General features: G+C 43.4%; 1 protein-coding gene across 1 annotated transcript in view; it reads right to left on the bottom strand.

Annotated features, from left to right (window-relative positions):
- prpf6 (PRP6 pre-mRNA processing factor 6 homolog) overlaps positions 1-21,629 on the bottom strand; it is a 46,345-nt gene extending 24,716 nt beyond the window's left edge. The window contains exons 1-9 of the mRNA XM_084339516.1: positions 21,391-21,629; positions 20,425-20,584; positions 20,159-20,277; positions 16,125-16,203; positions 13,356-13,532; positions 12,574-12,705; positions 11,854-11,948; positions 10,212-10,368; positions 1,744-1,906 (exon numbers count right to left, since the gene is read on the bottom strand). Coding sequence (XP_084195642.1) covers positions 1,744-1,906; positions 10,212-10,368; positions 11,854-11,948; positions 12,574-12,705; positions 13,356-13,532; positions 16,125-16,203; positions 20,159-20,277; positions 20,425-20,584; positions 21,391-21,602 — 1,294 coding nt within the window. The 5' untranslated portion in view covers positions 21,603-21,629. The remainder of the gene's footprint in view (positions 1-1,743; positions 1,907-10,211; positions 10,369-11,853; positions 11,949-12,573; positions 12,706-13,355; positions 13,533-16,124; positions 16,204-20,158; positions 20,278-20,424; positions 20,585-21,390) is intronic.
- Between the last annotated feature and the right edge of the window lie 329 nt (positions 21,630-21,958).

Here is a 21,958-nt window from a genome sequence, read left to right as displayed (position 1 = left end):
AAATAAACTATAAACTAAAACTATAAACAAAGCTATACAATTAAGCATAGTACACAATGTATATTCTATCTATACAAACTATAACCTATAACTATAAACTAGATCAGCTATAAATAAACTATAAACTAAAGAACTAAACATAATACAGGCAAATTGTGTATATTCTATCTATACAAACTATAACTAAACCTATAACTATAAATATAAACTATAAATTAGATAGGCTTTAAATAAACTATAAACTAAACTATAGAACATAATACAGGCATAGTGTATATTCTATCTATACAAATTATGCTATGCTAACTGTATAAAGAACTATAAACTAAAGCTATAAACTAAACTATAGAACTAATAATACATAACATATTCTATCTATACAAACTATAGAACTAAACATAATGCACAACGTATATTATATCTATACAAACTATGCTATTTGTATAAGAGCTATAAACTAAGCATAATACACAACGTATATATTCTTTCTATACAATACAAGGTATCTGGTAGCATAAACGTGCATCCTTCATAGTGGGGATTGAATACGGTTTAGGGTGACGCGCAGAGCGTGTGCACGCGCACACACACAAGCCATCTCGAGTGTGTAATGTAATGTGACGTGATGTAACGGAGAGGAGCAGACGGCATGTCAGGCATGTAGGAGCACTTCCATGCAGGACACCTGAACATCCATCTCTGTCACCGGGGTATCACTGCTGGGAACAGCCTGGTAACTGTGGATGTTAGCAATCAAACAAAGTCTCACAAGTCCGCGCCTGCCTGCCTGCCTGCCTGCCTCTCTCTCTCTCGTGTGTCGGCATAACAGATTCAGACTAGTTTGCAGTGATTGTTCACAGGGCAGGTCAGTGTAAGTAAGGCTGTATTTCTATAGCACCCTTCCCAGCACGAATGCACAGAGTGATTCACAAGTTTAAAAACAAAAAAGAAAATTAACGAGGCAATTCAACACTCTACTACTAAAGCAACACTCTACTAAAGCAACACTCCACTACTAAAGCAACACTCCACTCATCCCAACACTCGACTACTAAAGCAACACTCCACTACTAAAGCAACACTCCACTCATCCCAACACTCGACTACTAAAGCAACACTGCTACTAAAGCAACACTCCACTACTAAAGCAACACTCCACTCATCCCAACACTCGACTACTAAAGCAACACTCCACTACTAAAGCAACACTCCACTCATCCCAACACTCCACTACTAAAGCAACACTCCACTACTAAAGCAACACTCCACTCATCCCAACACTCGACTACTAAAGCAACACTGCTACTAAAGCAACACTCCACTACTAAAGCAACACTCCACTCATCCCAACACTCGACTACTAAAGCAACACTCCACTACTAAAGCAACACTCCACTCATCCCAACACTCGACTACTAAAGCAACACTGCTACTAAAGCATGGGGCAACAGTGGCTCAGTAGGTAAAGCAGTCGTCCGGTAATCCGGAGGTTCCCAGTTCGATTCCTGCTCCTCCCGGGCAGCGCGTCGAGTTGTCCTTGAGCAAGACACTTAACGCCTAATTGCTCCCGATGAGCAGGTTGGCACCTTGCATGGCTGCCTCCGCCATAGGTGTGTGAATGTGTGAGTGAATGAGTGAATGAGTAAGGAACTAATTGTAAAGCGCTTTGGATAAAAGCTGCTATATAAATGCCCCATTTAAAGCAACACTGTATTATTATCTTTTCTGTTAGCCAGCCCTCACCCTTCCTGAGGACACGTTTCTTGGCCCTGACGTCGATCTCCAGCTCGGCTGCTCTGATGTAGATGCGCACAGACTGGGGCAGGTGGCGGACGGCTTGGGCCACGACGGCCTTGGCTGTGTCTCCCGGCTGCAGCCTGGCCGCCTCCAGCCACACGTCCTCACTCTGGAGGAGACAACAGCAGCGGGTCAGTGGCCATTTCAGTCATTTGGAAAAAGAGAAGGTCACCGCATGGTCTCCCGTTGAGCGTATTCACGCAGCGGCCATTTTGCTCTTTTGTCATGCTCAGGTTGGGTTCCTTCCCACCCTGTTCAAATTGACCGCCACGTGAATATGGTCAATTAAGAGAACGGCAATACAGGCTTATATTGAAAGTAAATGCAAGAAGTCCAGACTTTGGAAACCAGACATATCCACTCAAGCGATGTTATTTACAATATGAACTACTGCCTACAGATGTAACGGTATGAAAACTTCATATCACGATTATAGTGACCAGGATTTATCACGGTTATCAGTATTATACAGTATACCTGTATCACTGTACATATTATACTACAACTCTGTACATACATCTGATTAAAACTACACTCAGTAGTAGTAAATTGTATATTTTGTACCCAGTTTAATCACCTGTACATTGTATATTTCTGTTGCCCCGTTACATTTGCACTCGACAATACATTTTAATCTAATCTAATCTTATCACAGCATTGTTAAAATGTGCTGTACATGTTAAGAAAGCACTAAAACAGCAACGAGAAAGACATGTCTTCACATTCTACGCTCCAGTAATGACATCTAGTTTTATTTTTTTACAAATTTCACAACCCTGGTATGTCACACACATCAGAGTCCTTGCAATGACTCCACTCACCCTTTACATCAGGGGTGTCAAACTCATTTTCACAGAGGGCCACATCAGCATTATGGTTGCCCTCAAAGGGCCAAAGACCGTATAAATGTTAATGTAAAATAAATGTAGCTACTCATTTACATATTGTTAAACATGTTGTTTCTGTATTTATTACTTATTCAAGTTATACATATTGCATATGCATTTGCATAGATGTAAAAATATATGTTAGCTTATGTTATTTTAACAAATAATTTTAGTTGATGAGAACCCCATATTACTCCATCAATCAATGATCAAACCATTCAAGTAAATAACAAAGAAGAATATCATCAAATACAAGCTATGACATTAAGTTTGTTCAAAACCTTTTTGTCACAGTCAAGAGGGGCAGAACTAACAACTGTGAGCTGCAAAGAACACGTGGGACAGATGTAGCAGATGTTACAAAAACAAATGGCTGCACACAACCTTGCATACATCCAACTAATGGAAGATTGTTTAATTAACAGATTGCAGAATGGGTACAGTACAGTACAGCTCAATACACACAATTGTTAAGGGGTTGCAGACCAGAGAAAGACTTTCGACTTGTTTACATCAGGGTCCCCCATTTTCAATTCGTAATGAAATTGCTATTATGTGTCTGCATGAACACACAACTGTAACTGTACTCAAAAATAACAAAATAAGGGTTGTCTCAGTTCACAACTATATTGGTCAAGTTTTGGGTGGGACTTGTTTGCGTCCCTACAGCTTCTTATTCAATTGAGCGAGATGCTCGGTTATGTCACACAGCCAGTTTGCATCAAGTTCAAGTTCTTTAATAGTTGTCATACAGAAGTACAGAATACTTTCATACAAAATGCTTCTTACTGTTACGCTCCAGAGACTGTGCTAGACAAGATAGTATCAAATAACATAATAACATAATATAGCATGAATTTAGAAGAAGAAAATGAGGTCACAGTGTTCGGTATAGACATATGTACAATGTTCTGAGTTACCATATAATATACAATACACAATACTATGCAGTGTACTAATGTACAGTACTATCTAGTGCAAAGCAGAAATGGGATGAGGTACAATTTTAGGTACAATTTACAGTAAGGTGTACGAGTTGTAGTGCAATCCTTCATCCATAAATATAAAGTGTGGGGAGTGGGTGCTACAGTGTGTTTGTTTAAAGTGGGTGTGTGCTATAAGTGTGTGGAGTGGGTGCTACAGTGTGTTTGTTTAAAGTGAGTGTGTGCGTGTGGATGTGTGTGCTATGTGCGTTTGGTGGTTGTTGTTGTGTAGTGTTCATTCATTGTTCGTTTAGCAGCCTGATGGCCTGGGGATAGAAGCTTCTTCTGAGTCTTTCTGTGCTCGCCTTGAGACTCCTGTATCGCTTGCCTGACGGCAGCAGTTCAAAGAGGCAGTTGTTCGGGTGACTGGAGTCTTTAATGATTCTCTTAGCCTTGCCCTTGCAACGCTTGTAGTAAATGTTCTGGAGGGTGGGGAGCCCCCCTCCAATTGTGCGTTCGGCTGAACGTGTCACTCTTTGTAGTCTGCTTTGGTCTTGTGCAGTGCTATTCCCAAACCAGGAGGTGATGTTGCCGGTCAAGATGCTCTCTATTGTACATGAGTAGAAGTTCTTAAGGATCTTCTGGCTGACTTGGAACTTCCTTAGGCGCCTGAGGAAGTAGAGGCGTTGTCGTGCCTTCTTCACAACACTGTTAATGTGTGTGGTCCATGTCAAGTCCTCGGATATGTAGGCTCCGAGGTACTTAAAGCTGTTGACTCTCTCAACCGGTGCCCCGTCGATGCTGAGGGGGCTGTAGTCCTTGACCCCCGACCTCCTGAAGTCCACAATCATCTCCTTTGTTTTGCTGACGTTCAGGGAGAGGCTGTTTTCCTGGCACCATCCCGCCAGGACCTTGACCTCTTCCAGGTAGGCCCTCTCGTCGTTGGCAGAGATCAGGCCCACCACCACTGTGTCGTCAGCAAATTTGACGATTGTATTGCTACTCCGCTGAGCCACACAGTCGTGTGTGTACAGGGAGTAGAGGAGGGGACTCAGAACACAGCCCTGGGGGGCCCCTATGTTGAGGGTGATGGATGAGGAGGTGCAGTTGCCTGCTCTCACCACCTGGGGTCTGCCAGTCAGGAAGTCCAAGACCCACTGGCAGAGGTCATAGCCCAAGCCCAGGTCCCTGAGCTTGGCTATGAGTATGGAGGGGACTATGGTATTGAATGCCGAGCTGTAGTCGATGAATAGCATTCTCACATAGTTCCCCTGCCTCTTGTCCAGGTGTGATGCTGCTGTGTGCAGCACATGGGATATGGCGTCCTCCGTGGACCTGTTGGGGCGGTATGCAAATTGCAGGGGGTCCATGTTGATGGGGAGGGAGGAGCAGATGTAGCCCTTTACTAGCTTCTCGAAGCACTTCATGGCTATGGAGGTGAGAGCTACAGGGCGGTAGTCGTTGAGGCAAGCAGGCTTGGATTTTTTGGGTACAGGGATAATAGTGGACTTCTTCAGGCAGGTGGGGATGACAGCCTGTTCTAAGGACAGGTTAAATATGTCAGTGAATACTGGGGCCAGTTGGTCGGCACAGACTTTTAGGACGCGGCCGGGGATGCCGTCTGGACCTGCTGCCTTCCTGATATTCACTTTTTTAAAGGTCCGCCTCACCTCATGCTCTGTTACCCTGAACACTGCGCCTCCATCAGCAGCCGACCCCCCCCCCCCCATTGCCGAGGCTTGTGAGCTGGTGTTGTTATTACCAGCATCAAACCTCGCATAGAAGGTATTGAGGTCATTTGCTAAGGAGATGTCACTGTTCAGTTTGAGGGAGGCACCTTTGTAGTCTGTCATCGTTTTGAGCCCCTGCCACATAGCTCTAGAGTCAGCTTGTTCAAACTGGAGTTCAATTTTATCCCTGTAGCGTCGTTTGGCCTCTGACACAGTCCTCCTTACGTTGTATCGCGCCACCTTGTGGTCATTCATGTTGCCTGCCTCTAGGCCGTCGTTGTATGCTTTGGTGCGCTCTCTCAGAGCTTCACGGACGGATTTGTCTACCCAGGGTTTTTGATTTGGGTAAACTTTCATTTTGGTAGTGGGGATTGTTTCTTTCACCCTAGTACAAACATAGTCCAGCACTGTCTCCGTGTAGGCATTAATGTTATCTGTGTCGCGGAACACATTCCAGTCTGTGTTGTGAAACACTGACCGGATCGTATCCTCTGACGTCACATCCCATTTCTGCACCTCTCGCGAGACTACGGGAGTACTTTTAATTTTCTGTCTGTACTTCGGTGTAAGAAAAATTGATGCGTGATCTGACTTACCGAAGCCACTATCAGAATGAGCCTTGTAGCCACCTTTAAATTGCGTGTAACAGTGATCTAGGATGTTACCGCCTCTGGTGTTGCAAGTCACATGCCGATAGAAGTCGGGCAATACCTTTCTCAGATTGGCGCTATTGAAATCTCCCAGAACTAAAATGGCGGCGTTAACATTCGCCTCTTGGATTCTATTTACCTCGTCGTGTAGTCTGGAGAGCGCAACCTTGTTGCTGGCTTCAGCTTGCGGTGGAATATACACTCCGACCAGGACGATCGCCGTTAACTCCCTCGGGAGGAAGAAAGGACGACACTTGATGGTTATATATTCCAGTTCTGGGGAGCAGTGGTTGGATAGTTCCTTCACATTAGTTGGGTCACTCCAATTTTTGTTCAACATGAAGGCAATACCTCCTCCACGTTGTTTACCGGATTCTGCTGTTCTATCCTTGCGGTGAATGAAGAAATGATCGGCCGGTAGGATGGCGTGGTCTGGGACTTCTGGCGCCAGCCACGTCTCGATGAAGCAGAGAACGTTACAGTCCCTAACGTCTCTCTGGAATTGAATCCTTGCTCGGATGTCGTCTAGTTTATTGTCTATTGATTGTACATTGGCTAGCAATATACTGGGTAGTGGTGTCCTGTGCCGCCTGGTTCTCAGCCTGTTACGGACTCCAGCTCTCTTTCCTCGCCGTCTGGGTCCTTTGTCCCTGGGGGCGAGATCCGGTCCTGATGTCCTCAAGATCTCAACGGGCCATTGTTGCGGTTCAGAGAGCTGATCCAGAGAGTAATCCAGTCGGTAAGTTTCCCGTAATCCAATGTCTATTAGTGACTGACGGTCATACACATTAATTGCACCTACTGTTGGTACAGACAAAACTCTTAAAACTATAAATATTAACAAAAGTATGCACAGTCTCGACGGAGCGCACAGACAGGCAGCCGGACGTAGCGGCGCCATCTTTTTCATCTGACAGTTCACACAATATTTCTTCAACCCTTTGTTACCTATTCCTCCTGGATCTTTTTTGTATTTTGGGCTGTAAAATTGTCAAAGAATGTCTGAGGAGTAAGTGCTTTTGCCTTTTTTCCTTTGTTACTTCATCAATACCTCAGATGTTCAACATACAAGTATGTGTAAGAATGTGTAATAACTAAGGCTGTCAAAGTTAAAGCTTTATTAACGCATTAACCCACAATTCTTTTAACGCCGCTATTTTTTAACCCAAGATTAATGTTTATATAAAAAAAAAAAATAATAATTACCAGAGCTCTTGGGGCCACATCAAATGACGTGACGGGCCACATTTGGCCCGCGGGCCATGAGTTTGACACCTATGCTTTACATGAATACAAGAGTCTTAACACATTGAGTGCCAGCAGGGGGCTCCAGAATTAGCGCTTGAATTTCCGATATTTCATGACTTTCACGGAGCTATTTCTATATTCTATATTATGGCTATGTGTCTAATACGCCCGTCGCTTATCAATGACTTGCTTGCAGTCAACATGTACAAAACGGATAGTTTTTTTTTCATCTGTACATTTCCGTTTTATACCATTTTGAAAAACTGACGTTTTTGGAAATTTCCAGAAAAAAATAAGATTCTGTGATAATCGCCATTTAGCTTTGTAATTTTTCTGCCTATTTATGAATTGTTTTCAAATAAACTCTAGATTATCGATAATATGTGTACTTATGCACGATAGAGAAGCGGGCTGAAAAATCTATTATCTATTTCCTGGTCAGCGCACACACACACACACATAGGGGACACGTTGAGATATATGTGTGAAAAAAACTGCTTACCCCAAGACTGGTAAAAACAGATGTTCTGCAAAAAGATTATTCCAATTCCTGATCGCCATTCCAAATATCGATCACGTTTATTGATCCAACGCTGGGTACTCGAAACACATAATCCACGCTGTTCTGAGGGTTGGCGATGACTGCAGTAGGCTCGGGTTACATGCCTGAGAAGTAAAATGTGGATTCCGGATTTCCCCCCCCCATGCATTTTCATTCAATCCAATCCAATGGGTGCATTACCATCCGGGAGACGATAGGGGGCGGTATTTTCCCTGTTCGAGCTCATAGACAGCCCCAATGATAACGTGATGCTAGAATTATGAAAAATTAATGGATTTCGCTAATAAAAGCAATAACGATTAAATAACGAGATTTCTCGTCCTTGGCACTCAACGCATGGCATGAACTAACGAGATTTCTCATGGCTGGCACTCAAAGTGTTAAGGACAGCGATACCAATTGCAATGAGCCGACCATTTACATAAATACAGAGGAGTCTTGTATAGGAGGCTTTAGTGTTCCTCCTGTTGGAACACTTCCACAACCAATTCGATGACTGCCAGATTATAAATGAACTAAATATATTTGGCGAATACAGCCTGCAGACACAAGACCCAGGTTAACACTTTGGCTGCCATGGGTTAAATTCATGATATACCATAGATTGCCAGCTCTATTTGTCTATGGAGAAAGTCCCCTTCTTTGCAGGGCTATAACTTTTTAAATTCTATTGCTACATTGCCATTATTAGGGCCCATTCAAAGTCCTATATGTATTGTTCATTGTGTAGCAACGTTAAACTTTTTCATTCACATATTCATAGTAAAGTATGGTCTAATGTATAAGAATGTTTTCATCTCTTTCTGCAGCTTTCTCCAGAACGTGATATATAGCCCCAAATGCATTATATTGATGATGAAATACAGTTTGATGGCAATCAGCGCGATATAAAAAATTCCAACTAGACGTACTTCTAGAAGTTACTACACGTCATCTGATGTTGACCGGATGGGCGAGGGGGGCGTTTATAATTCCGTGGGCAGCATTATACCAATCATCTAATGTGGGTCAAATGTTGATAATAGCAGTTAGTATCGAAGACGGTAACGTTACACGCTAAAACTCACCCCAGTCTCCGCGCGCCGTTGGGCGATCATCGTAGAGTAGACATTTTATCATTATGGGATGGCGATTTACCCGGTCCATCTCCAGCTTGTATAATGGTATATACGTCCAAATCATGTTGTTTATCGAGCTATTGGCAATCGATCGCTATTTAGTGTGACGAGCCAGAGTCCCGGGACATGTACCGAGTGCCCGGAAGTAATACGGCCGTCCAGCAAAACCTCTACTGCGCTTCCTGTTAAGCGATTGCGCCGATCGGCCACCAGATGGCGCTCCTGAACCGCCAGAGAGCTCAGTGGGTCCTCCTGGTGGATCTCAGGCCAGCGGAGGGGACATATGAATCCGATTCCAGATTTTTGAAATATTGATATTAAAGACGCTGTAAAGCGTCATCGGCAACTTGAGCATGGCCGGGAATGACGCTTTAACACGGCTCCTGGCAGCCAAAGTGTTAATAATACCTTAACACGCAACGGCCGGGGAGAGGGCCCTCATGCCCGCCGGCGGAATAGACAAAAGCGTCTAGAGGCTGCATTTTTCGCCGAACATATAAATTACCGAATTAAAGCTGTATTTGTTGCCGTTCGAACGCCACCTCACTCAACCAAATCTGTGCCTCGGTTCTCGAGTTAGATGACGATATGTCAGGCGTGCGACTTTGTACGTGCAAGCGTCAGATTACCACCCCGGACTCCTGAGGCTCCAGAACTGCGAATCATCCGCCGATTGCGAAGATTATTGGTCCGCGTTGTAGCCAATGTGTAGCTTTCCATTGATACCCCACGTGGGGGGGGGGGGTTCAAATAAGGGATCTAGGTGTAAGGTGACGAGCGAAAACCAGAAGTGAAAATAATTCCGAATGAATGGCCACATGGACGAGGCACACGGTTTACCCGGATCTCTCCAAGACACATTTCTGATAAGACTTCAGGCTATGGATCCGCTGTGTTTTCCAGCTTATACCTATTTTTGGGGGATATTGCAACCACTACAGAACAATGTGAGTACACAAGTTCAAGTTCAACTCGAGTTCAGACCTATGTTACTCTATTTCATTAGCACTAAAAGTGATTTTCCTTTTTTGCATTAGTAACTTCAGAATGTTAATGTAATCAATCTGTCCAGATGTCTCGTAATTTTCAACGTGTTCTATGTAGACTAAATACATTGTTTTATGCAGCCGATGGCCACGTAGCGTTTGTGTTCAGGTGTCTGTGTGCAAGACGCATAGCGGAGCTGGACTTCTCCTGGAGAGAATGGATGACAGCTCATTAGATCAACCTGGTTCGCCAAATCATATCTCTCTGATGTTCATAATGATGTTCCTGGTGTTGTGGGTCTGTCTATACCTTGGGACACATCTCTGTGCCTTTCATGATGAGGTTCCTGGCCACCTGCAGCTTGCCAGTCACCTCCTCCAGCCTGGCGGAAGCGATCCATGCGGGGGGGTGGTGGGGGTTGGTCTCCCTGACTGATTTCAGCAGCAGACGGGCCTTCTTGATGTCACTGGACAGACACACACACAGACACCAAAGTCACACTCAGTGACACAGCGAGACGCTCCTATCATGTCACTGCTGTCTGGTAAAGACCTTGTATCTCCAATTCTGGTGATTTTCCATGGTTTCTCTGTGTTGTGAACTTGTGACTACATTGACTAAAATGGCCTCGAAACCCATTCAAAACCCCAATGCAGAACTTCAGAAATACATGAATCTGAAAGCACCTCGAGACACAAGGTTTTCACCTGACAGCAGCTATATGAAGAGTAGGGATGGGCACGAGTAAGGTTTTCACCTGACAGCAGCTATATGAAGAGTAGGGATGGGCACGAGTAAGGTTTTCACCTGACAGCAGCTATATGAAGAGTAGGGATGGGCACGAGTAAGGTTTTCACCTGACAGCAGCTATATGAAGAGTAGGGATGGGCACGAGTAAGGTTTTCCCAGAACCAGTACCCGCATGAATTACTCCAACAGTTTGGGAAATCTATTTTTAGAATGCATCTTAAAAGAGCATGGCAGCAACAATAAAAACGAGATATTGACACACACTACCGATTTAATTATGTCTTGCTCCGTGGACATAATGCACAGCAATATATAATATTAATGCGTATCGTCAGTCAAAACAGTCAGTTACCATTTGTAATAATTATATTATATGGTACCTCCACTCTGTCTGCAGCAGGTATCTCCGCTCATAGAACAACATGTCTGTATCAATAGTCTATGGAAAGCTACGTAAAGTAGACGACATGTTGGCACAATTTGGAAATTATAAAAACATGAAATATGAGGGGAGGAGCCGGCATCATGGAGTAAAGTCACACATCGCATCCGCTCCCTAAACTTTTACAAACCAACACCTTTATTACCCCACTAGTCTTTTTATTTATTATTGATGATTTCAACAGTTTATTACTTTTATAACAAATATGGCGAGCAAACGGGCTGCTGGGCGCGGTGTTGCGACCTCGGTAGCCGACAGGGTACAGCCCCAGGCGCCGAACACAAGCACACTTGGGGCCGAGCTAAGTGAGGCTAGCCTGACTGCTATTAAGCCGTTTCTCACGGAGCTACTGGAGGAGAAGGAAGAACTACTGGAGAGACAAATCGATAAATACGTTGAATCCTACAGACTGGCGGTAACGGCTGAGATAAAAGCGGACATCAAACCCTTGAAGGAGAAATGGAAATACAATTATATGTCCTGCTCACAAAAGTGTAATAAATCTCGGCCCAGCTTAAGAGGTTAAATAACGCTAAGATAACAAACTTTTCACAGTAAAACAGACACTTTTGATGGACGTATTTGGTAGTAACCGAATAAAGAAAAATCAAGCACCCTCAAAAACCACTAGAATTCAGTTGAAGAGGCGAGTACTGGAGTAATTGATTATTCACACCCATCCCTAATTAAGAGTGCAGAGATTTGAACACTAGTCCTCCGTCGCTCCACTGCAGCCTTCCATCGTCTCCAGTGTCTCACCTGATGTCCCCTCCGTGGGTCGGGATCATGGAGTTCAGGTCAGTCAGGTAACCTTTAGGGTCAACAACTGTCTGACCACTCACCGAGTCTGACACCTGAGAGAGCGAGAGAAAGAGAGCGTCATCTTAAAGTGAAATCTGGAGATTAAATAATGCTGTCGTCTATAGTGTTTATCCTATTTAGAGAGAGAGAGAAAGAGAAAGAGAAAGAGAAAGAGAAAGAGAAAGAGAAAGAGAAAGAGAAAGAGAGAGAGAGAGAGAGAAGCTGCCTCTGGTACCTGGACTCTGGAACAGTCTACCTGAACAGCTGATACAAACAGATGACATTTCCAAATAAATGAAGAAAAAAAAGAAAGCAATGCTTCGAGAAAAGAGGATTAATAAAAGGAACACTTGACCTGATTGGATATTTTTATTATCCTCTTTTAAATAGTGTATAATTTACATTCTATGTATTATTACTGATCGTGTTACTCCTTTTTCCTGCTGCATGCACAGAGAAGAAAAAAGGTATGTATCTTCTTGTCTAACTCCAGGGTAGATGGCAAATAAGCTAATTTCCCAAAATGTTGGGAGTTTTCCTTTAAATACCAAAGTGTTGATGTTTTTTTTAAGTGCATTGCCTCTAAAGTGTGGGAAGGTGCTGTTTAGTGGATGGATGGATGGATGGATGGATGGATGGATGGATGGATGGGTGGATCAGACTGATCCAGTCGGTTACCTGGCTGAGCCTCATGTTCATCAGGGTGTTTCTGGCCTGGCCGATCTTCCTCATGTCCAGCTCTCCTGTCCCCGGGGTCATGAGGCCGCCAGGGGTCATGTTCCCTGGGTAGGGTGTGTTCAGACCACCCAGCTGGTGGAGGAGGGGGGTATTCATTAGTGGAACGGAGTAGACAACCTAGAATTCACTCAGGTGGCTCAAGCCAAGTTTGCAACGGCAGGGCCTGACCCCTGCTGGTGCAATGCTGAAACTGCACCCAGGGATGTGACAAACATGAGAACAGTGGGAGAAACACAGTAACATTTGAGATCCCCATAATAACATTCATGCACAGTCTATGAAGAGATGAAGAAGGGAATTTGTTTGTGTGACGTGTGTGTTAAAATTCTGTTTTATTTGTCACATATAAAAGGTACATTATAGTGAAATGCTTGGTTCTGTATGCCCCTCCTGAGATTGTGCTTCATACAGTAAAAGAGTAAAGACCAAACACTATACAAAATATACACTATACAAAACTAAAATGTAAAAGTTAAAAAAAGAAATATATAATTAAAGAAAAAGTAGAAGAGGTAGTGTACATTTGAAGGAATAAATAGATACAATATGGTGTAATGTTTAAAAAGTGTCTAAAGTGAGTGTGTGCATGAGGGTGTTGTGTGCAGTGAGTGTAGAATGGATGAGTTAGTGTTACAGTGAGTCCACATTGAGCAGCCTGATGGCCTGGGGATAGAAGTTCCTCTCGAGTCTCTCTGTGCTGCCACGAGGCTCTGTGTTCTTACCCCTGACAGCGGGTCGACGGAGGTGTTCTTCTCTCCAGACTGGAGGTGTTTGGAGAAGAAGCTGTCGGGGACAGGGGTGAGCTTCTCGTAGCGAGGGTTCCTCTGGCGCTTGTTCCTGGCATCGCCCACCTCAGGGATACTCAGCCACTCCTCCTCTGAGACCTCCGACAGCTTCCTCTGGACCACGCAAGGGGGGGGGGGGCAGGAACGAGAAGAGGGGAGGACAGATGAAGGTGAGGCTTAAAATAAATTAAATTGGCTTAAGAAAGAGAAAAAAACAAGGACACAGTGTCGTGGATGCGAAGCCTTCTCGTCCGTCTCTCTCCTCCCAAGTCAAAACACGACTCGGGTCAGTAACTTAAATAACGTAGCTACAGTATAAACACGGATCAGAATGTCGTAGGGCTGGGCGATAAAACGATAACGATAACTATCGCGATAAATTATTTCCTCGAAATAAACATGAAACGTGGTCGCAAAGTTTCGATATATCGATTTTCCAAGCTTGGATATGAGCACGCACTAACAACCAATCGGTGAAGGAGATGGCCGAGAGCGAAGGAGACCCGGAAGGAGACCCAGGGGTAGGACTCACTCAACAACAAGGCTTGCTAGGCTAATTAGCTTGCACGGCGATGTTTTATATATTTACGTGCAGGGTATGTGTGTGGCGTGAATTCTGAGGCCACGTTTATAGTAGTGTGGGCTATACAGTGGAGGTTGTTTCAATATATTGTGGCGGAAGAGAGTATTTGTGTCATATTTATTACATTGTCATGAGATATTCCGCTTGTCGGCTAACGTGCGCGGACTGATGACGACATCAACTCGACTCGAGACATTCACTCAACAACAAGGCTTGCTAGGCTAATTAGCTTGCACGGCGATGTTTTATATATTTACGTGCAGAGTATGTGTGTGGCGTGAATTCTGAGGCCACGTTTATAGTAGTGTGGGCTATACAGTGGACGTCGTTTCAATATATTGTGGCGGAAGAGAGTATTTTAGTGTCATATTTATTACATTGTCATGAGATATTCCGCTTGTCGGCTAACTGCTAACGTGCGCGGACTGATGACGACATCAACTCGACTCGAGACATTCGCAGCAGCATAAGAAGTTAATTAAACTTGACAGACATTATATCAACGATAATTATCGATATCGAATTATATGAAAATAATTTTATAATTTTATCGCGATAACGTTTTTGGTCATATCGCCCAGCCCTAGAATGTCGGTAACTTAAGATACTTAGTGTGCAATCAAAGCGGTTGAATCACAAAGATAAGCTACAACAATAACGCCTAGTAATGACTAAATACACATGTCCCGTGAGAGTCTGTCAGTGTCCGTCTGTCTCGCTCTCTCCCAAATACTTAGCTAGCGTACTAGCTACAGTATAAACACGGCTGTCAGTAGTGTAAATACTTTTATTCCTCCATCGACAAATGGAAAAGTAACTGTGTTGATGTTGTGTGATTGACTTTTATGTCAACCTAATGCTTGAGGAATGCGAGTCAGTCAGTCTGCCAGCCAGCCAGCCAGCCATTTACATTTTTTTTTGTAGAAGCTGCAGCGTTACCTTTATATCTGATCTAGGAGCTGCAGCGTTACCTTTATATCTGATCTAGAAGCTGCAGTGTTACCTTTATATCTGATATAGAAGCTGCAGCGTTACCTTTATATCTGATCTAGAAGCTGCAGCGTTACCTTTAGATCTGATCTAGAAGCTGCAGCGTTACCTTTCTATCTGATCTAGAAGCTGCAGCGTTACCTTTATATCTGATCTAGGAGCTGCAGCGTTACCTTTATATCTGATCTAGAAGCTGCAGTGTTACCTTTAGATCTGATCTAGAAGCTGCAGCGTTACCTTTATATCTGATCTAGAAGCTGCAGCGTTACCTTTATATCTGATCTAGAAGCTGCAGCGTTACCCTTATACCTGATCTAGAAGCTGCAGCGTTACCTTTATATCTGATCTAGAAGCTGCAGCGTTACCTTTATATCTGATCTAGAAGCTGCAGCGTTACCTTTATACCTGATCTAGAAGCTGCAGCGTTACCTTTATATCTGATCTAGAAGCTGCAGCGTTACCTTTATATCTGATCTAGAAGCTGCAGTGTTACCTTTATATCTGATCTAGGAGCTGCAGTGTTACCTTTATATCTGATCTAGGAGCTGCAGTGTTACCTTTAGATCTGATCTAGGAGCTGCAGTGTTACCTTTATATCTGATGTAGAAGCTGCAGTGTTACCTTTAGATCTGATCTAGGAGCTGCAGTGTTACCTTTATATCTGATGTAGAAGCTGCAGTGTTACCTTTATATCTGATCTAGGAGCTGCAGCGTTACCTTCAGATCTGATCTAGGAGCTGCAGCGTTACCTTTATATCTGATCTAGGAGCTGCAGTGTTACCTTTATATCTGATCTAGGAGCTGCAGTGTTACCTTTATATCTGATCTAGGAGCTGCAGCGTTACCTTTATATCTGATCTAGAAGCTGCAGTGTTACCTTTATATCTGATCTAGGAGCTGCAGCGTTACCTTTATATCTGATCTAGGAGCTGCAGCGTTACCTTCAGATCTGATCTAGGAGCTGCAGTGTTACCTTTATATCTGATCTAGAAGCTGCAGTGTTACCTTTATATCTGATCTAGGAGCTGCAGCGTTACCTTCAGATCTGATCTAGGAGCTGCAGTGTTACCTTTATATCTGATCTAGGAGCTGCAGCATTACCTTCAGATCTGATCTAGGAGCTGCAGTGTTACCTTCAGATCGGAGAACTGCTGCTGGATCTTCGGTCGCTCCATACGGTACTTCTCTATCTCATCCTTCTCTCTCAGCTCCCTGTGGACAAAAAGGACAACCAGAACGTCATTGTCCATCCTATGTCCATTCCCAATACGGGTGTCACGATTAGATTTAAACAGAAGCAGGACGATTTTCCAGTTCTGTTCCTTCATCATCTCTGACTGGTCTACGCTGTGTGTTCTCTAACTATAATGCCAGTTACTGGTAAGCTCGTTAACTAGCAGCTATACTGTGTTCAACAATAATGCAGGTTACTGGTAGGGATGCACCGATCCGACTTTTTCAGTCCCGATACCTGGGTTTGAGTATCGGCCAATACCGATCCGATACCCATTGTTAATTTTTTTCTTCCAAAAAAAAGTTACAATTTTATTTTATCCACGTTTTTATTTAATTTTATATTAAAATATATTTTGTTTAAGAATTGTAAAGGATCACAAGTGTGTTTTTGATTTGTTGTAAACAAAGACAGAAAATAAACTTCATTCATTCAATTAATAAACTGTATACCTCACTGTCACTGTGTGGAAGAGACTGGGATCATTATTTTGTGCAAGGCAACATCAGGCTTGACTTAAAACATTACTTTCCTAACTTAGTGAAACTAAATGTAACAAATTAACACATAGATATAAATGTACTGAATTGTTATTTCTTATTTTATTAATTATATATAAAAAAATATCCGATATATATATATTTTTTTTACCAATACCCGATCCAGCTATTTTACTGATATCGGCAGCCGATACCGATACCAATATCGGATCGGTGCATCCCTAGTTACTGGTAAGCTTGTTAACTAGCAGCTACTGTGTTCAACAATAATGCAGGTTACTGGTGAGCTTGTTAACTAGCAGCTACACTGTGTTCTCTAACTATAATGCAGGCTAGTGGTGAGCTTGTTAACTAGCAGCTACACTGTGTTCTCTAACTATAATACAGGCTACTGGTGAGCTTGTTAACTAGCAGCTACACTGTGTTCTCTAACTATAATGCAGGCTACTGGTTAGCCCCTTTCGTGACTGCGAGCGAGCCTGGGTCTCTACCGCAGTCACTCTCACCTAGACTGCAACCATTTTCAACTTAAGGTACCAAGCGTGATCACGGGGCTCGCGGTGGGTCAAAAATATATCATATATGAATTTCAAAGATACCCAGCGTACAATATGGGTTTAACACAGCTTTACAGTGGGGTCTGGAAGCTCGGAGTTGCTAATATGCGCGGTGACACCAATGGTGGAAATAGACGGCTCGCTCTGTAAGTACCACTCGTTTTGTAACAATGATTTAAACTGTTTATTAGCAACTCCGAGCTTCCAGACCCCACTGTAAAGCTGTGTTAAACCCATATTGTACGCTGGGTATCTTTGAAATTCATATATGATATATTTTTGACCCACCGCGAGCCCCGTGATCACGCTTGGTACCTTAAGTTGAAAATGGTTGCAGTCTAGGTGAGAGTGACTGCGGTAGAGACCCAGGCTGAATGAACGTTTTATTAACAGATTGCAGAATGGGTACAATACAGTACGGCTCAATACACACAATTGTTAAGGGGATGCAGACCAGAGAAAGACGTTTGTCTTGTTTACATCAGGGTCCCCCATTTTCAATTAATAATGAATTGTAAGTAAGGGTGCAACTTGCTCCGTGCAATCCATTCTTTGTGGATCTAGCCCTGTGTTCAACAATAACGCAGGCTATAGATAAGCTTGTTAACTAGCAGCTACACTGTGTTCTCTAACAATAACGCAGGCTACTGGTGAGCTTGTTAACTAGCAGCTACACTGTGTTCTCTACCAATAACGCAGGCTACTGGTGAGCTTGTTAACTAGCAGCTACACTGTGTGTTCAACAATAATGCAAGCTACTGGTGAGCTTGTTAACACTTTGAGCGCCACTCACGGCTAATCGCGTGTTTACGATAGTTACGTTGAAAGCCACGTCACGGCTTTTCTCGGATTTTTTTTTTTAGCGATCTGAAATCATATTGCATCACGCGAGCCTACCCTAGCCTACCCAGGGGCCACCGGCGATCAGATGTGAAAAAAGCGCCCCCTATCGTCTCCCAGATGGTAAATCACCCTTTTGGAATGGACTCAATGAAAATGGATGGGGGGAAAAAAATATTCCAGTCCACATTTTCCAGTCCACTGATGCAGCCGGAGTTACCAGAATTCATTCTGGATCCTCTGAGCCCCGCGGATCATGAGTTCTACTGTATACACGTTAGATCTATACACTTATTGATTTTTTCGAATGGTGATCAGGAATTGGAATATACCATTTGGATACCATCTGATGTCAGGTAAGGAATCTATGTTATCAGTGTTAGGATAATCAGACTCGTTTTCGAGGAGATATACGCTTTTATGTGATATGTGCTCTATCTGTTTCACTGTAAAATCCATGAGGAAATGAAAGCAGCTATTATCAGCGCGCGGCTCGAACGTGCGTGCGTCAGGGTTTCCGTTAGAAAAAATTGTTGCCGGCCTCAGTGTCCGGTAGATTTCAATCTACCGGTCAAATGAAAGAAATTCCGGTCAGAGTTTATTGAGCTTAAAAACAATTGATAGGCAAAAGAATGACAACAAAACAAAAGAATGACATCATCAAGGCATGTAGATTTATAATATTTTTACTTAAAACTAGGCTACTTTTGCGTATAAAGTCATTATATTCCAAATAAAATAAGTCCAGAGACTCGTGCTGCTGCCGACTTTAAATCAAATAGGTGTCTGTGGGCAGTCGCCCGACATTAATAAACAACAGTCTGTTATAATCACATTTTTATGAGCTAACGAATTCCGTTATATTGGACATTTGTATTAATTATATCAAGCGAAGAACTGAGAAATTTGGCAGAGAGAGACGGCAACATTATCGTGGGTTTGCGTGACGACTCTCTCCACCTCGCAACGACTTATTTGCAAAGAGTATGGCGCTGCAGAGCAGCTGATTCAGATGTTATTGGCTCTTTTCTGGGGACCGCACAGCAGCGCCCCCCACCCAACATTGAATTGAAAATGGCTGAATTGGAGTACTGCTGGAATACTGCATTGTGCTGCTGCTGCTCCGGCTCTGCAGCTTCACAAAATTTTGCACACCCAGCACTAAGCTCTCGCTGACAACGTCGTTGTCATTATTAGAAGCAACGAGGAAACAAATGTAATGATCGTTTCGTTCATCGCATAGGCTATTTAATTTTAGCCTATTTTAATACAATTCAAATAATCAAATTGTGCTTAGACTCAGGGAATTATTTTCACCGGACATTAAGACCGGAGAGATTAAATATGTCGGACTTCAACAGATTTTGCCGGTCAAATACCGGTAATTACCGGCTAACGGAAACGCTGGCGTGCGTGCACGTATACTATTGATCATCTAGTGTTTATTTGAAAACTATTCATAAATAGGCCGACAAATATCAACGTTCTGGAATATTCCAGTAAAAGGCGATTATCACAGAATGGGCTGTTTTTCAACTGAAAACGGGTGCTTTTCAAAATGCTCTCAAACGGAAATGAAGCGATAAAAAACCAATCTGCCTTGACAACACTGACTGGAAAATTATTCTTTGATAAGCGACAGGCAGATTAGACACATAGCCATAATTTAAAACATAGATTAGGCGATATTAACGTTAACATTGGGAGTGGACCGTGGCATTCAAGGGGGTAAAAAGGAAAACACGGCGTGGCGCTCAAAGTGTTAACTAGCAGCTACACTGTGTTCTTTGAAATGTTGTTGTTGTTTTGTTTCTTCTGACGTGTGCCAGTAGGCAGGGGTAGAGAGAAAATAAATACTGGGAGAATCGCGATCCTGCTTGTGATTTTGAAGCTCGAAATCTAGCGATCATTTCAATTGATTCTCGACTCAAGAATCTAAATCACGACACTCCTAGTTCCTAAGAAAGGCGATGTTGCTCGATATGTCTCAAACACTCTTTCGGTGCAAAAACACAAGTGTCTCTCAGAGTCCTCACCTCCTCTCTTTGCGTCGCTCGTCCATCCTCTTGTCCAGGGCGGCGTATATGGCGTCTGCCTCTTCGTCATCTTTCTCGTAGGGCCCGCTGGAGAACAAGCTACCCGCATAGCCGTTGAACTAGAGGGGAAAAGATATACCATCAGACAGCGGTTCTAACCCAACCAGAGATCAGACAGATATCTCCGCTGCAATCCCATTGGTTTAACAGCACTGCTTCTCTCGAGCGACTGCACCGGAGTCTCTTCTGGTAAACGGCCCGCCTACCTCGTCATAGTTGGTATCGTTCAGATCTTCTTCGTCCTCCTCGTTCTTCTTCATCTGGTCCCCGACGGTCCTCTTCCCCGGAGGCGCATGGCGGTCGTCCACGGGGTCGTTGGCATCACGGGCGGGACCGATATCAGACCGGGTGGTGAAACCAGTGGCTCTGGAGAAAAGCAACGGAGAGGGTTTGGCAATCATAGGGAAGCCGTTTTAACCATGAAAGGCAGAAGGACAGGTCTGTTCATTTAGAATAGCCTTCAAACTCCTACCGAGGGAGCGGCTTAGAAGCAGGGCCAGTGAGGGTCATCACAATACTGCACAGCTCTGTTACATATTCTATTCCACTGTATTTTTATTTAGTGTGTATATATTCTACTACAATCCTGCACAATTGTACAGCCCTCCCCTATATAGTATGTTGTATTTTTTTTAATTATAATTTCGTTTATATATTAAATTTTTTTTATTCTACTTGTCTGTTAATAATGTTGATGGCTGCACCAAATGACCAAGACAAATTCCTTGTATGAGCAAGCTTACTTGGCAGTGAAGACTTTCCTGATTCTGATTCAGAAAGGCCAGTGTGGGTCATCAGAAGGATGTTTATCGGGCCATGTTATTAACTCCACAGTGTTCAACTTCTAACCATGCTCTCAGCTAATGAGCAGAATGGGCTGCATGCATCTTAGTGAGTGGATACAAGTCACAAGGTCCACTTTGAGACAGTAGTGGCTTGTTGGTGTTTCCAACAGGTTCTTAGCTTTTGGTGGAGACATGCCAGGACAGGGACTAAAGAGCAGCCAAGCACTGGAAGAAACGTTTGGGAAATACATGTCTGGTGGGCTACCATGAATAAATGTATGTATGGGAAAACATTAATTATATATATATTTGTTTTTCATTCATTCAATATAATGGTATCATCACGGCTAGCAAATGAGCAAACAAGCTAACTTCATCTTAGCTTACCCTCTGCCGAGACCAGGCACGTAGCCCAGCGGGGCGGGCATCCCCAGAAAGGGCTTCTTCTTCTTCCCCATGAGCGGGGAGGCGAGGGGCATCGCCGGGAGTTGACCAGCAACAATGGCCGGCTCGGCCCTGCCACCAGAGTGACCAGACTGTCTAGAAACATTTCTATTATTATTATTATTATATCCCTGTCTTCCCTGATTGTGTGCCATCGTTTTGGCTCACCGGTGCTCCACGGACGAAAAACGTTCACTTCCGGATAAACAAAAAAAATAACACTTTCCCGTTGACCCTTTCCTCTCCTCGACGCAGCTATCTGTTCCTGCAACAGCGCCACCAACATGCCCGTGGTGTTGGAATTATTTTTATGACCACAGAATAACTCGTTTTATTAATCACATTTTTGACTTTTAAGCTATGCTAAATTAGTAACCGAAGATACATGCATATTATGTGTGGTTGGTTTCTAGATATGTCGAAGTCATTTTTCGATGTTTGTAATATTCCGTGCTAACGCACGATTACCACCAGAGGGCGCCAGATCACTGCACAATTCCCAGGCATATAT

Source organism: Notolepis coatsorum, assembly GCF_963971535.1.
Source record: "Notolepis coatsorum genome assembly, contig: SCAFFOLD_317, whole genome shotgun sequence".
Lineage (NCBI taxonomy): Eukaryota > Metazoa > Chordata > Actinopteri > Aulopiformes > Paralepididae > Notolepis > Notolepis coatsorum.
Note: the sequence above shows the minus strand (reverse complement) of the source record. Positions and strands in the feature narration are given on the sequence as shown.